The sequence below is a fragment of the Alosa sapidissima genome, chromosome 19 (assembly GCF_018492685.1).
Source record: "Alosa sapidissima isolate fAloSap1 chromosome 19, fAloSap1.pri, whole genome shotgun sequence".
Taxonomy (NCBI): Eukaryota; Metazoa; Chordata; class Actinopteri; order Clupeiformes; family Clupeidae; genus Alosa; species Alosa sapidissima.
In genome coordinates this window covers 18,014,961-18,031,217 of record NC_055975.1, presented here as the reverse complement: position 1 = coordinate 18,031,217, position 16,257 = coordinate 18,014,961, and the positions used below count along the sequence as shown (strand labels likewise).

Genomic DNA, 16,257 nt, shown 5'->3' with positions numbered 1-16,257 from the left:
TTTTAAGGAGCTTTATTCCATTTATAAACTATTTGCTAAATGTATTTGCTCGCAAAACAAAACAGATTGTCTGCCTACTAACATATGGTTATTATTTTAATTGTGATAGCCTTATAATTATTAACATAGGCCTAGGTACTCATTGTTTGCTTATTTTAGTGATAGACGTTTGACGAATAGCCTACTGTAGTCGATTGGAAGTGTGTGTGTGTGTGTGTGGGGGGGGGGGGGGGCGGCACGTTTTCGAAGGTATTTTCAACTATAATATTAAGGTATATCATACTATGTGCATCTTTGCAGTGGCAAGCGCTTTCTTAATGATGTTGCGTGCCGAGACAAGGAAGCACTCACACGTGGGTGCATAGGTAAATTTGCATTCAGTTTGTCTACCACGCCTACTTCTGCTGTTTTACAAAAATAGCCATGATCCCCCATTCCAAAAAGGATAACTTTTTCATTGTTAGTCTATATCAAAAGCGGTTGTTCACTTTGTGTGAATGACGCTATTTTCCGCGTCTTCTTTATTCCAACCGTGGGCACTTGTAACAGAAACGAGAACGCGCACACATCCTGAATTACTTACACCTGGCTTGACATAGTCGCTCCTACTCATCCTGGATTGGCATTAGTGAAACGAGTTGAGCTAGGATGACCAGACAACGCTGTGTCAAACCTCGCTTTATCACTTATCTTGGATGTATTAATTCTGCCTTTGTGAAATACCCCTCAGGCTATGAAAAATAGAAACAAAGTGGGGGCAGCCTGTCCCCCAAACAAAAACGAAACCCTGTATGGAATATCTCTTGAGAATACTGAAGGTAGGGATGAGCTACCTCTCTGGTGTGCCTGACCTTTGTGTATTATGACAAAGCAATTATGTTTGAAGCAGTTATATGAAGGAAATGTATGAACTCAAAGAACTGATTTCTAAAAGTTTTTTTTATTATTAATTAACTACAGAAGGACAGAAAAAACGCTGAAATGGACAGACAAAAGTGGAAAATACAGTAAAATTAGTTTTTCTGAACATTTACAATCAGCTCATCACAAAGCTTGGTCAACTCCTCAGTCTCTTTGACCTATGGGGAGGAAACAAAAAACACACATTAGAGAAACCCAAGAAGAATTATTTTATCTACAAAATATACATATATTAACACCTCCCAATATCTATTTTATATATGACAGTTGCATTATGTGTGTTATAAAATACCTTCTGGTCCAGAGTCTTCTCCAGCGAATGCACTTTGAGCTGCTCCCTCTTCAGCTGGGCTTGCAAGGCTGAAACCTCGGACCTGTGCTTGCCTCTCACCTCCGCTATTTCACCATTAGCCCTGTAGAACCACAGACGCAAATATACACATGAATAAATCATTTTCAGACCATTAGGTTATTCATATTTTTGGTATGGTATATGCATCCTAAGCATTAACAAACTTAATCTTCATGATAACTTTGCTTCATAATATATGCACATAGTATACAGCAAGTCAACTGCCTTTGAAAAGTGAGGTAGAAGTAAAGTGGACTTGAAAAGTGAAGGTAGAGGATCATCATTCAGTCCAACGCAAGAGATGGTTAATGACATTGCAAGCAAAGGAAAGATCCTACATGTTCTTACAGGGAGATCTTTTCTTCAGCATGGGCCTTGAGCGACTTGTAACGTTGCTCTTCCTTCTTGATCCGGGCCATGTAATCCTGAGCACACATCTTCAGAGTTTCCTCATTCTGGAGGAGGGGGAAAAAAAATGACACCGAATTACAAATCTACTTGCAGAATTCTACTAGGTGCTACTTTGCAGGCACCACAACAAAACAACTTTGTAATACTTCAACAAGTCTATATACACGCGCGAACAGCAAAGATGTTACCTAAATCCCATAAAATCTTGAACAATCCCACGTCAAGAGCATTACACAGACTACAAGTGAAAACCAAAGGAATGCTGCCTACCTTCTTGTAACCCTCAATGACCTCTTTATGCTTCTCCAGGCGCTTGAAGAGGTCCGAGAAAGATCTCTCCATGGAATTGAGGTCCACGAGGGCCTGCTCCTTCTCCTGCAGGACTTTCTTCAGTTGCTCCTGGGCAGATTGTTTTTCCTTCTCCCTCTCATCTAGAGGTTTCAGAGTTATCAGAAAAGGGGAATGTACAGGAAATTGAGTGACACATTTTATTTAATAAAATTAAATAATATTTTCAACAACTAAAGAGTGTTAAAAAAAATGGCTGCTTCAGGAGACATTTGTAGCCGTTTAGACAAGATATACAGTATGTGTAGTACACGCTAACATAGTTGGTTACGTACCAATGATTTGTGCATACGTGTTGTCAAACTCCGCAAGGACAACCCTGGGAAACAAAACAAAAAGGTCAAACAAACATGTTAACCTAGAAAGGTCCTAAAGTGTTAAAATTATCAATATGTTATGAGAAAGTGAACTCACCCCAGCTGCTGTTTCTCCTGGACTAGTGCATCACATTTTGCTTTCCATTCATTTACTCGCTCCTCAGCCTTTGGAATTTAGAAAATGCATTATTGGCCTACACTGCAATTTTTTTTCAAATTATACTAGACTTAAACTTAGCCACATGCTGCATGTAAATCGTGCACTATACTTGATGAAAAGAAATGTTGTCTCACCTCCTCTTGTGCTTTAGCCAAGGCAGCGTCCATGTCTTTCTGGCTGTACTTTAGAACCTCAATGATGGCATCTTCATTCTTCACAGGCTGCTTGAATGTAGGAACCAACAGGTCCAACACAGCAGGGTCTTGGGTCAGGGGACTCACACTCTGAACAGACTTCATGAGAATACAGGACAAAACATGTCAGAGAAAATGGCATTTCTGTAGGTCTGCCTACCATTGTTGACTAGGCCTGAAGTAAAAGTTGTGTTCTGATAAGGTCGCTAGGCCTCTCGATTAGTTACAGTACTGCAGTTCAGTACACTGCAGGTACTCACTGGGGCTGAAAAGTCAAGAAGCTTCATCGAGTCCGCCGGTACACTTTGTGTATGTTTCTTCTCATCAGGCTTCTGGGCATCCATTCTGAGACAATATAATCATTTGTTATTGCTTCATTGAGTTACACTTCAGAAAAGAAAGGTCCAAGAACTTGCTGACCACATTTAACAAAGAATTTGGTTTATGCTGTGTTCCATTTATCCTCGAAAGTCGTTTTCCCACTCATTTTTCCCAGTTACAAACAGGATGTTGCACATGAAATGCCTTCTGGCCTGGCCCACAAGTACCCAGAGTTTGAATGTCCAAGACGGCTGCGCCCAGTATCAATAAATGAGAGCCTTTAATGCCACTGTTTACTCACAGTTCTGCCCTATTTGTGTCTCATCATTAAATTATTTGTTTGTGTAAAATACTGTGTAATGCATCATAAAGAATTAGTATTGCCACATCTGGCAGCAATCGCTAATAAGAGACAATTGCTAACAAATGATAGCATCTTCTTATGACTTGTTATAAGGGGAAAGCACCCAACTCCGTTTTACTCAGATGTGACACAATTCTCAGTAACCAGTTACCACTGAGACCTACAAGTAGTATTAACACATCTATCTACAAATGGAAAGCCTGGTTTTGAATCACACTCGTCAGACTTTCCTAATCCCACCCAATAAATACATATCTGAATAAAGGCAAAAAGTCCATCCCCCCCAGACATATTTTTAAAATGATTATTATTGTTGTTGTTAATAATAATATATTGATAATATAAATATAAATATAAAGTCTTGCGACAGACCTTGTAGCAAGGGAGGGACGAGACAGACTGACACCCACACTGTTGCCAGCTGTACCCTTCTTGGGACTCTCTCTCAGGAGGGGGTCAAACTTAAGGTACAGTGACTGTTTGCGGAGGGCAGACTCCTGAAACTGGAAATAGAAAAGAACAAATGGAGAGGCTTACCTTACACATTATCAATTCAGACGACCAAAACTTTACACAGGCCGTACAATGCAACAGACACGTTTAGCAGTAAAAGTGATATACTCACAGTGCTAGAACCAAACTGCTCCAGATAATCAAACTGTCCATCAAAATCACCAGCCATGACTGAATAAAGACATCAAAGAGAGAAGGAAACAAAGAAAAAACTGTTAAGTATTCTCATCAGTCTTCCCCATGTCCATGTCCATTTACCATATGCCATCTTTGCTTACATGTGGTTCCTGGAACAAACTCCTCGTCCTGTCCGATAGTGGTCAAGCTGGGATTCTGATGTTGCTGGACCAGCTCTGTGGGCTCTGGGTGCATGGTTGTCGTCGTATCGTGTTTTGAGGAATTGCTTGCGGCACAGGTCGCTGGTGCAGGAGGCTGAATAACCTCAGGCTGTGGAGAAGCCACCATTTCAAAAATCTGCATTAATATTTTAAAACGCATCAATAGTTTGACCACGAAATGTGCATTTAGGCACCATTAGTGTAACAGTTAGTCTTTCAGACAACCAGTGTTTCCCATACATTGACTTATTTGTGGCGGCCCACCACAATATCAACATTGACCACCACACAATGATTTTCCAGGTTGTACTAAATTGTGCTTAAATCTAGTTAGCATCATAACCACGCTGTGCTAATTTGCTAAAAACTGTTAATTCTGCAAACCTACCACCACAAATAGAATTAAATTCTGTGGGAAACACTGGACAACCGAACAATGATTTTAATTAAAACGCCCATCAACATATTGGTTGTCTGAGAAACCTTGAAACGGCTTCTCAGTAAAGTTTTTTGGGGGGCATGACAACTAATACTTCTGAGTTATGATCCATTACAAAACTTCTAAACCTTACCTGCTCACAAATAACAGTCTCATTTGCCTCCCCCATTTTTGAGACGGCAGTGTCAGTGCTAAAAATTATGAAAATAAATAATGTCAGTGTTAACAGCATGATTCACTTACAGCCAAACTATAAGTCTACAAGACAAACAATGTTATACACATGAGTCAACAATACCTTGGCTGTTTCTCTGTATCATTTTGGAGAGGGTGGATCTTTGCCACAGGTGCAGCACAGGGCACCTGAACGGGAGCCTCAGCCTTTTTCTGCTTCTGCTCTGGGACAGGCTTCTGTCGCCCAGCAACAGAGCCGCCCACCTTGGCATTTGTTCCAAACGGGTTGAAATTGGGATCATCCAACTTGTCAAAGTCTAGTGAGTAAGAGCCTTTAGGAAGTGGGGTTTCAGTTGGTACACAATCCTGTGGGTCCTCCTTGGGTGCGGGTGCATCTGTAGGTTTGGACTCCACAGCTGGGGGCACAGGTTTCATTTCAACTGGTGCAGGCTTCTTTTCAGCTCCTCCTCTGGCACCTGGTGGTTTCTTGCCCAGCTTTTTGAAAGGTGGCTTGCGTTTCACTTCAGTGCCATCGTCAAAGTTAAACTCCAGCAATTTCACTTGAGTCTCGGCAGCAGGGGTGGGCTGAGAATCCGATGTCGCCACGGAAGTGCTAGTTTCCTCGACAACAGGTTTGACTTCCGTCAGCACAGGTGCCTCCGTGACGACGGACTCCGCAACCACTGGAATGCTTTCCACACTCCACACTTTCTGCTCCTGGGCTTCTTGTTTAGGTGGTGAGGACTTCACAGGCTCCACCTTCCTTTCCAGAGCAGGAGAGTTGGGAATTTTAGAGCCACCAACTTCAAAGGGATTTATTGCGTCTAGGTTGTCAAAATCAAAAGAGTAAGTGCCCCTGGCTGGTAGTGGGGTTTCCTCCACAGACTCGCTGACAGGGAGAGGGGCAGGCTTGGCCTCTGGTTCTGGAATCGCTGGGGAAAGTGCTTTGGGAAGATCCTCCGTGTCATCTAGGCTCTGGTCTGCCTGAGTAGTCAGAAGCTTTTTCGGGTCGATAATCACAGGGCTATCTGTGGAGCATACATTTGCAGATGTGTCTGCAACAGAATTCTCAAGTGAAGCAGAGAAAGGGATCGTTTCGTCCAGGGCTGAGTCCGTTTTGACAACCTCTTCCTCAACTGGCACCGATTCCAGGGTAGAGACAGGGGCGTTTTCCACAACTTCAGGCTCACTCTTTACTGGGGATCTGGCAACAGTAGCTCCCACACATGGCCGAGCAGGAGAAAAGGCCATCGTACTTGAGCCTTGAAAAGGATTGATGGTATCCAGGTTTTCAAAGTCCAGCTGATAGCCTCCTTTGCTCTTAATAGGCATGTCATCATCTGGATAGCCTCCAGTATCTGTGTAACATCATTTTGAATTCTGTTATTGATTTCTTAGCATTAGAACTGACATTGACATTAGATCACAGCTCAGAATATGGTAAGGACATACAAATAAAAGTCTGGTATGATGAAGCATAATAAAGCTCTTTGACAGATAGCAATAAGTACAACATGAGGGATCCAAAAGGAGCACATAACACACACAAAATGTAAGGGTAGTACCTGAACTTGACACAACCAATTCATTTTCAATGTTCTCCTGAGACATGGACCTGTGAAGTGCAGCAGAGGGAGGCATTACTTTGATTGGCCAGGTACACTAGTTTTGCATATTTCTTTTTTACAAGCAAGCGAGGCGGCTGCACGATTTGGGGGAAATATCTTATTTGCGATTTTTCAGACAGATATTGCAATATGATTTGTGAATGTCAATGAACTGATTCAGTTCAGTATTGTCTCAATGTCTCTCTGATTGGTGAGCATGCCTATAGTGCATGAGAAGCACAGCCCTCCTGATTGACTGCTCACCAATCAGAAGTGCTGTGCTTCTCACGCACTAGGCATGCTCACCAATGAGAAGTGGCAGTCAAGGAGGATGACATGAATATAAAAATCATAAATGTGACAAGATTAACTGCATGATTATTTGTAGCTTCTGCAATTAGATAATTGCAGTGGTTCATATGGCGATAATTGTACAGCCCTACAAGCAAAGTGTTCAGCTCATTATTTACAATCCTCTACTGCAGTCTGCCATATAACAGCACCAAAACTTACTCATCAGATGTCAGCTTTAGAGACTCCAGGGTACTTATACACTCATCCAAGCCGGTCATCTTCACATTCTTAGCGGGCGATACAATTCTCTTGGTGACGGGATCTCTCCTTGGTGTTTGAAAACAAACCTGTGCCAACACAAAGGAGAAGTTGAGTCACCAAAAAACGATGCGGTCATCTGTCCAAATTAAGTTCACCTCATCAGTAAACGGCGCAATACCTTTATTCCTTTGGGGACAGTCTTGTTGGTGAGGTTCTCAAATTGGGACTGACGGAGAATGGAAGGCCTGCCAGTTGGCTGCTCTAGAGCAAAGATGTCACAAGTATCCTCAGAGTCGCTATGCTTTCCTGCAGGGTGGACTCCGAGGTTCTCGTCGTTCTCATGCAGAGAACTCATACTAAATGGCAAGAGAGTGTTCATCAGCAAAATGACGTCATCATAAAAACGCAAACACACCACACCCATGAGATTTGTGACTGCTTGGGTACAGATAAGAAACACACGTGCTCCTTATACCCCTGCTAGTTTAAAGCCCACTTCACCCATTTGGCACAGCATCGAGTAAGCACTTTTAACCATCAAAAAAGCAACCCTAGGTATACAGGGCATGTAATGTAACTGGTGTAGAACCAAGACCTGCATATGTGAGATGTGCAAGCTTAGACCTAAAATATATTTGGACTAAATTGATGGAAGGACTGTCCACAGATGAGTGATTTTATGTTTGCATGCCTTCAACAGAAATGGTTGTGATGGAAATGCCATCTTGTTAATGCATCCCGTTTCTATAGGTAAAATATGTTGCTTGTTTTAGCACACCAGATCTATGCGGTAGCCTATTTTTTGTCTAATGTTGTCTGGTGGAGGCATGACATAAAAACACAATGAAAAGTGATTTCAAAACATAAAAGACTGAACTCTTCACGGAGCTTTACCAACTATGCTCACTTCCCAGCTAGGCGTGCCAGGTTTTCAGCCTTGGCTTTCCTGACAACTTCAACAGAGGAGGAATAAAGGATTTTTAAAAAAGTTTTCTATGCATGCAAGGTAAAAGTGGGGCAAATGAACAGAGTCGAGGAACATCACAGAATAGCCATTTACGCTGCAAGACCGAGGTAACGTTAACGTTAACCCGTGGTAATCATGAGCATTCATTCAGTCTTGCCGTTGTAGCTGCTACGTTAGCATGGCCAGCAGTCAAACGTTGGTTCACTTCTGTTGACGTTAACGTTACTTCTAGCAAACCACAGTTTGTGTTAACCTTGATTGTTCAATGCCCTCGTTTTCCAGCCGGAAAACTAACATTAATTGGCTAACGGAAACTGTTCATGTTTATGTTAACGGAACTGCCCTGGAATTACAAGTGCTGTCCATTGTCCACATGACCAATGTTAACTTAGCCAGTAAAATGAAACCTAGACATTCTCTGCCTTAACTATTACGTTAGTTGACAAAGCTTCACAAGAGGTAACGTTTAATGGTAACAAAATAACGTCTAACAGTGGATATAGGCCACAAGCATTACCTGTAAAATTTATTTTAAAATACGCAATACATAATAAGAATAACGTTAATGTTGAGGTTTTCAGGTAAAACGTCAGACCTGACTCATTTATCGTCAACGTTAACTTAGACGATAAAGCTAACGTTAGCGTTAGCATAAATGATTAGCCAGCTAGCAGCAATGGCTGCCAAAGTTATCGATACCTTGCACATAACCTACCATAGTGACATTAGATGTCATGACTGAAAAACAGAAAATTCATTATGTTGCGAAAAATGTGCAACATTGACGTGATCTCAAAGTAATGTTAACAGCTAGACGTTAGCTAACAGTCCTCTCAGCCCAATTAAGTTTAACGTTAGCTCAAACGTCACCCTTTTCTGATATTGGTTTGTCTAAAGTTAACAAACTCCCTATCATTAAATTATATTCAATCAATGATAGCTAAGGTGACGCAAACATCAGCTTAAGTTACATCAAGACATAAACAGAGCATGACGCCTTGTTTGCGAGACAACGGAGTTGCGATAATTCTGTTACGCTAAAGTCAGTTAAGTACGCTAACATTCTAATGTTACTTCATGCAGTATCACAATTTACAACGCAAATTCAACCCTACCTGACTTCTGGTTAACGTTGAATGAATTCTGTAAAGAAACAGATTTAATGCGGCGACTTCTCCCAGCATGTGAAATGAACTCGTCCCTCACCAGTGTCCAGTAGATTTCAAATTTAAACGCCCTTACCAGCAACCAATCACTGAAACAGCGTGGCAGATCTAAGGCGGGATGTAATATGAACCCCCCAATAGACTTAAAGAAAAGGAGCTCTTTGAACCAATGAACGATAACTTGATTGAAAAACAGCTCCTGAAATGACTGGAGGGTGATTTTTTTTTTACCCTGCTGATAACAAACGTGTCAGATCCTGTTCACTCCTCCTTCAGCATGGTTATTTATTTTTAAACCCATCCATTGTTTGTTGTTTATTTTGTTTTACTATTTTTATGTTTTAGTGAGATTAGATATGATCAAAGATCCTCCGCTTTAACCCTCTCTGATATGATTACTACTGTATCTGCTACAGTAGTAGGCCCTAGCCACTGAAGTGTTCAACATGTGCTCACACTTATTTACTCTAAGAAGAATTTGTGTGTGTGTTTCACATTGCATTCATTTCTTTCGAATTTGGTTTTAGTTTTTTACTATTTTAATTATGGTCTTTTTCTTGGCCAACACCGCGCTCTCCCGATTCTTCTCTTGTTTCTTTGTGGGTGCGTAATCCAGGGAACTCATAAAAAATAGCAAATGGTCGCACTCCAAAAATCTTTTTCTTCTTTTACTTGTCTATTTAAAACTAGAAAGTAGCCATAAGGACGAAACACACTGACGAAGGCCATCAGGCCGAAACGTTTGTCAATTAACCCCTGTGCTAAAATGGATTAAAAGAAAGAAAAAGATTTTTGGAGTGCGACCATTTACTATTTTAATTATGGTCATAAGCTCAGGCACATTTTTATTCTATTGAGGTGAGACACGTTAGAATGTGTGTGTGTGTGTGTGTGTTTCACATTGCATTCATTTCTTTCGAATTTGGTTTTAGTTTTTCACTATTTTAAATATGGTCATAAGCTCAGGCACATTTTTATTCTATTGAGGTGAGACATGTTAGAATTTAGGCCTAGGCCTACAGACAACCATCCACCCCTCTCCCTAAGTGTGTGTGTGTGTGCTGGCTGCATGTGTGTGTATTATGACCTTCTCGTGGCTAGCGTAATCCTTGCTAATCCAAGCAGTCCCAATGTGATTCCATGGCACAGTGTGTTTGGGAATGTTGCTCTGTCGCTGTTCTACACCCACAGCCACAGCTGACAGGGACATGGCCCTCATAAGTTCACATCTCTTTTTTCTCCTCATCGGGTTGTGGTCAACCCGGCTGCTTTGTTCGGCATGCCCCTCGCTGTGCTCATGTATGTATCAAGGTGGCAGTAACGACACCAGACTCAGGTAGGCTACTTGCTGTGTTCATGTTGTTTCTGCTGTGCATGTGTGTGAGAGTGGGTGTGTTTTTATGTGTAGGTGTATGAATGTGTCTCTGATTTTGTAGTCTAACAGTTACATGTGTGTGGTGTGTTGAATTGACTGGGTTAAATAGGGCTAATCAAACCTTTGCATTATATGTGGTTTAGGAATAAAACACATTCCAAGTCTTTTTACAGCCAAAAATAAACTATTAAACAAACATATCTCATGTCTCAACGAGATGTTTATTTTCTTTCATTTATTTTGAGTAATACACTCCTCAGGGTTACTAAAAGCTGGCAACCTCCACTAACCTGGATTGCTGAGCCTATTTTCATTACTAGTGTTTACAGTTGGCATGTTTTGCTGCAGACGGGCATGCAATCATTACTGATTAAGATCTGGAAAATAGAGGAGAGGATTCTCAATCCAATTAATTAGCCAGTCATTCCACTGTAAGCAGGGGAACAATTCAATAGACAGAAAGTGTGCGGAGTGTTATTGTTGAGGGCTATTGTGTCAAGATGTCTAATGCCATTTCGATCAAGTTAACTATGTTGTCTACTTACCTTGTGTAACAAAAGGTTTGGAAGATAGCAATTACTGTTGTACTCTGGCTAAAGCTAGAAGACACAACTTTTGGCCTCCTTGCCAGCTTGCTCATAACCCAATGCTACAAGTAACTGTACAACTCAGGGCAAGTTATATTAGTGTTGTGACCTGGATTAGGATTGAGGTTTAGAAGGTGAGAGTAAAAGAGGGCAATGGGTTAGAAAGCGCTGTAGTGTAAACCTCACTCTCATAGTCTTAACCCTTTGAACAACAATGTTCCGCAACAATTGAAGGTTCTAAAATTCTATGTTGAATTCAATGAACCCAGATATTCTTTAGAATGTTAATTTCCCAACATTCCCGTCACACCGGTGTGACGGTACTCCTTTAAGGGTTAAAGAGACATGCTAGCTATCAATCATGGCTTTTAACTTTGCAACAATACCCGCCTGACATGGCCCACTCCAGTCAAACAGTTTAATTGAATTATCTTACCTAAAACACAATGCTGTTGAAAATCTGAATTTGGAGGACATTCCACCTTGTTTAGAAATGTACAATGTACAAGTTAGCTGGTAAGTAACTTCAGTGACAGGAAAATTACAGAGCAATGAGTTGATAGTTTAGTGCAGAACACAGACTTCACTTCTAAATGAAATTAGCTGCTAGTGAAGTCAGATAGCCTGGCTCTACCACCTGTATCTCAGTTAATTCTTTGATTGAGATATTACAAAGTGAATAGGTTTGGTGAAAAAAAGGCTAGAGGTCTGCAACTTAATATGTGATTAATATCACTTTGTGGGATCTTTAATTATTTCTCATGACATTTTAGAGTTGTTTCTCTTAGCTATTCCTGTGGTTGGCTTACTGACGTACTTGAAGCTCTATAAATAGGGCCACTGAAATAAATGCTGAGCAGTAGAATGTTTAATGAATCACATTTTCCATCAGATTTGTGGAATGTAGGGATCCAGCCATCGTTATGGTCCCAGCAGACCTACCACCAGACACCTTCAAACTGAGGTTGCAGAAGACATCAGTGGTTCGTGTGCCAAAGGCTTCGTTTTCATCACTCGAGCAACTTCGGTACCTATGGCTCACCTACAACTCCATCACAACCCTTCACCCACGCAGTTTCGCCAATCTCTCCGCCCTCCATGAGCTGCGATTGGATGGGAACCTCCTGTCAGTCTTCCCCTGGGATGCACTCAAAGACATGCCCCGTCTACGCACACTGGGGCTTCACAACAATCGTTTGACAAGGATCCCTGTCCATGCAGCACGTTTCCTTGGTAACATCACCTATTTGGATCTGTCGAGTAATAGACTGACCACCTTGTCCAATGAAGTGATTGCTGCCCTGCCTTTCTATCCACCCTTCAACCCAGCTCAACCCCAAAGCCGAGTGGTGCTGGGTAAGTTATGTCATGATGAGGGAGGGGGTATTCAAGACAAACGTCACATGATTTATGCTCGTTCATCTATGTATTGAATCAAGGTCTGAAAGAATATAATAGAATATAAATGTTTATTGGACCATGGAAAATGACTAGCCCATATATTTCTCTCACAAATGTGCCTGTTTGCAGATTCTCTTTATAAAGTACAGCTATGAGCTTTAATAATAATTAAATAATAAAGTGTCTAGACAAGTGGGCTCTAAACTGGTTTTTGTTATATTTGCTAGAACAAAGAATATCTCTTACATAACTTGGGCAGATTATGTGTGTAGTAGGACTGGATTTGTGTAATATAAGGAACAGCCACAGGTGAATGGGCTGGCTGAGTGTCCATTACCGGTCAGTGCATACACAGTCCCAGTGAAAGCCAGGCTCGGACATTATCTCTGCTCAGACCTCTGATGGATAGATTAGCTTGGCAGAGGGCCCTGCTGCCGCCTGCCCACTACAACCTGCTGGTTGCCAGTTCATGATGGCTACACCTCCTCAGGCGCGGCAATTAATCTGGTCTAATCTAGTGGTCTGATTGAGGCAGCGCAGATGTCTTCTTGCAGATGAGTGTTGCCTGGGCCACCTCTGACACTCACAAAGTACTCACTCAGTAACAAAGACACTCACAGAGTAATAATTTCAAGGATCACTTGTGAAGAAAGTGTTGCTATATCCTGCTCAGGAAGGACCATAACTGTTGAAATATGTTGGAATCTGAATGGAACAGTTCCACTTGAAAAGTGAACCAGTCTCATTCATCCATCCAGCCTTTCACTCAATCTCTACATATCTCTCCACCTCCCCCTCTGTCTCTCTATCTACTCATTAGGTCTGCAGGACAACCTGTGGATGTGTGACTGTCGTCTTGCTCTACTTTTGGAGCTCAGTAGAGCAACAGAATCATATCTGGTTCTGCTCGACCGATACCTGGTGTGTAGCGATCCAAAGGAGTTTTCTGGTGTTCCCTTCCAGAGTGTGGAACTGCCTCGCTGCCTCAAACCCTCTGTTCTGACCTCCACCACCAAGATCATAACTCCATTAGGAGGTAACGTGATGGTGCGGTGTGAAGCAACAGGCTTTCCCACACCGGTTCTCATCTGGATCAAAGCAGCAGGCCCCAACATCAGCAACACAGGTGCCCACATTTCAGTGACTTGATAACTTTCTTTTTGGATATAGCATAGATGTTGAATGCATTCACTACATTCCCAGCAATTTATGTAAACCAGCAGAAAACATGATGTTGTACTCTCTCATGTTTTTAGCCTGTCAGCCATGAGATATTACCAACAGAGGGCACTGTTGGCATTGAAAATTACAAATATTACAAACCTACAGCTTTTACATACTCCTGTTTTTTTTTGTGTGTGTGTGTGTGTGTGTGTGTGTGTGTGTGTGTGTGTGTGTGTGTGTGTTTATACACATGTTAACCCTCTATGGATGGTACGCATTATGATCTGAATGGGGGGGGGGGGGATTTACTGTTTTTCCTGCTTAGGAATGTGTCACTTAACAAAAACAACATATAACACCCAAAGAACATAAGATGGTGCATTGTACTTAAGACCACCTCACACAAACTCACAGACTACACAATGGACGTAATATTCAGAGTAGATATTGAACTTGATTGTATGCAGAATGTGTATCTTAGCGCTGTATGTTTGTTTGATGCATGTATAGTTACTGAATATACCATGTGCATGTATATTTCAGCATGCTGTAGCGATATAAACACAACTGCAATGAGAGAAAAATTGCCAAGGCGATTGCCCAGCTGTAAGTACCCCAACATCTCATTTTGTCAAACATCTTGACATAATTCTTAAAAGGTTTCATACATTGTCCAACAAATACATGTAATATGTGTCTTTATATATAGCTATGGATATGTACATGTTTTTACACATGACATGTGTTAGTAAATTATGTTTAACCACTGTTTTATAATAATATTTCATAATATACCATATTGCATGCACAGCATATTTAGTTATTCAATGCATAACAACAGTGTGTACATTCACATAGTGTAATAACAATATGTGCTTACATGTCTTTGGGTAATTCATGCTGATTAATACATGTTGTAGAAGTATTAAGAAGTGTACCCCAGTCCTTTATAGCTAAAGAATTGTGTGACTTGAGTATATCTTCCACCCCCTCAGTTTTCCAGAACTCCCCACAGGTGGGGATCCGGTGGTCTGTGATAAGCCTGAGTGGGATCTCGTACAGGGATGCCGGTGAATACCGTTGCCGGGCACACAACATGGCCGGCTCATCAGAGGCATCCATCAGCCTGGATGTGGTCGGAGTCATTACCAAAACATCAGCTCTCAGGATGCCTGCCCAGAAACTCAGTAATGAATCTCCCCCTACCCTACAAAGAGGCCCCTCGGCTTTGGACTCTGTGCCCAAGCGGTACATGAACTCCCCCAAAACCAGCCAGAATACAATGAAAAGGGATCAAATGAAAAGGAATAAGATGAAAAGGGATCAAATAAAGAGGGATAAGATGAAAAGGGACAAGATGAGTGCCCGGCTAATCAAGTGACCTCTCTCCATTTAGTACCAGTCTGACGGAAGTTCCATCTTGTATATTGTAGACATCTTAGAAGAGGATAATGTTCAACAACATTTGGAAGTGTACCAGAAAAACAATAATTACCACAACATTCATCAGCACCTCCTACAGTTTCCTATTTATTTCCTTCTTCTCCCAAAGACCCCTTCCCGGGTATTTGGATGTTGTGAGTAAACCCATATTTGTTCCATTTGCCTCATCCTAAAAACAGTATTCCTTATTCCCATCATCACCCAGTAAGATGTCTCGCAGTTAGATCAGAATTTCACTGGGCATGATGAGTTGTCTTTTCCACTCTTGCCAAACCAGTTCTTAACCTGTGCCTTAAAGTAAATTGCCTCTCTACAGACCCCTGTAATCCAGTCCTGCTGAGACTCTGACCTATGCCACTGGATCTGCCCACTGACTATACTGTAAAAAATACAATCGGTCATGCCATGGATTCCTTTCATGATCTAGCATGTTCATGCGTGGACACATTCATCCTGTATCATCTACAGTTCTGTATATTTAGTAATAAATTACCATGTGCTATTGTTATGCAAAATGTTTTACACGTCTTTACTGAATGTCATAACCAGACCAACCCCCTCACATCAGAGCAGTCTCAAAACCACCAGGTGCTGGAAATGATATCAAGGGTGAAAGAGAAGCACTGAAATTGTGAGTATGTGATACTGTGATTTATACTGTGTTAATGCTTTATGAAGAGAGGACGATTCAGTGCAAAAATGCAACTTTGAATTTGTTTGTCATAGTGTTTGTTATTGTGTCTTTAGATGGAGAAGTGTTGCTGTCCTTCAGTTTGTGTCAAAACTTTGAACAAATGCAGCACTGTATTTCAGAAAGAAGGAAAACAAACTTTCAAATAATAAAATAAAAACTAATTTGAGGCTCTGTGTAATTCAGTTCTGAGGTAAACGGAGTCTTTGGAATGTAACCGCAATGGCTGGATATTTTTTTTTCCAATGGTGCATAGCTTCTGACTTCTGTTCTGAGCATAATATAAACACAATATAATGATTAAAAAACGGATTTAATCAGATAACATATGATATGGTATATTTCATCTTATCTCATATGATACTAACGAGATAAGATCAAATATACCAAGATAGTTGTCGTCTTTGTTGCATTGGCCCAATGCATGAATAATAATGAATACTGTATAT

At 41.2% G+C, this 16,257-nt stretch overlaps 2 protein-coding genes across 7 annotated transcripts; one reads left to right on the top strand and one right to left on the bottom strand.

Annotated features, from left to right (window-relative positions):
• Positions 1 to 921: 921 nt before the first annotated feature.
• On the bottom strand, positions 922 to 9,255 carry tacc3 (transforming, acidic coiled-coil containing protein 3). 5 transcript variants are annotated; one of them, XM_042072186.1, is made up of 18 exons: positions 9,097 to 9,252; positions 7,892 to 7,967; positions 7,193 to 7,370; positions 6,973 to 7,100; positions 6,418 to 6,467; positions 4,977 to 6,210; positions 4,812 to 4,869; positions 4,180 to 4,375; positions 4,014 to 4,072; positions 3,761 to 3,891; positions 2,964 to 3,048; positions 2,644 to 2,802; positions 2,447 to 2,514; positions 2,308 to 2,351; positions 1,955 to 2,115; positions 1,622 to 1,728; positions 1,214 to 1,334; positions 922 to 1,079 (listed from the first exon to the last, which is right to left on the bottom strand). In XM_042072186.1, the coding sequence occupies exons 3-18, from the start codon at positions 7,367 to 7,369 to the stop codon at positions 1,014 to 1,016; spliced, it is 2,844 nt and encodes a 947-aa protein (XP_041928120.1). In that variant the 5' UTR covers position 7,370; positions 7,892 to 7,967; positions 9,097 to 9,252; the 3' UTR covers positions 922 to 1,013. The 5 variants fall into 5 exon arrangements, with proteins under 5 accessions (XP_041928120.1, XP_041928122.1, XP_041928119.1 ...); XM_042072188.1 differs by having other exon boundaries at positions 7,909 to 7,967; XM_042072185.1 differs by lacking the exon at positions 7,892 to 7,967 and having other exon boundaries at positions 9,097 to 9,255.
• On the top strand, positions 8,384 to 15,883 carry lrit3b (leucine-rich repeat, immunoglobulin-like and transmembrane domains 3b). Of its 2 annotated transcripts, XM_042072191.1 has the most exons (6): positions 8,384 to 8,440; positions 10,339 to 10,483; positions 12,002 to 12,465; positions 13,331 to 13,636; positions 14,218 to 14,280; positions 14,670 to 15,883. In XM_042072191.1, exons 2-6 carry the CDS (start codon positions 10,356 to 10,358, stop codon positions 15,053 to 15,055), a joined length of 1,347 nt encoding a protein of 448 aa, XP_041928125.1. In that variant the 5' UTR covers positions 8,384 to 8,440; positions 10,339 to 10,355; the 3' UTR covers positions 15,056 to 15,883. The 2 variants fall into 2 exon arrangements, with proteins under 2 accessions (XP_041928125.1, XP_041928124.1); XM_042072190.1 differs by lacking the exon at positions 8,384 to 8,440 and having other exon boundaries at positions 10,213 to 10,483.
• The last annotated feature ends 374 nt before the right edge of the window (positions 15,884 to 16,257 follow it).

Bases quoted from the DNA above. Each gene is read 5' to 3' on its own strand.
- tacc3 (XM_042072184.1), bottom strand. The intron at 1,729-1,954 runs GTAGGCAGCATT...CCCCTCCTCCAG, and splicing joins TCATTGAGGGTTACAAGAAG to AATGAGGAAACTCTGAAGAT. The intron at 1,080-1,213 runs GTATTTTATAAC...TCCTCCCCATAG, and splicing joins AGAAGACTCTGGACCAGAAG to GTCAAAGAGACTGAGGAGTT.
- lrit3b (XM_042072190.1), top strand. From the start codon at position 10,308: ATGTTGCTCTGTCGCTGTTCTACACCCACAGCCACAGCTGACAGGGAC. The intron at 12,466-13,330 runs GTAAGTTATGTC...TCTACTCATTAG, and splicing joins CCAAAGCCGAGTGGTGCTGG to GTCTGCAGGACAACCTGTGG. The intron at 13,637-14,217 runs GTGCCCACATTT...TGTATATTTCAG, and splicing joins CCCCAACATCAGCAACACAG to CATGCTGTAGCGATATAAAC.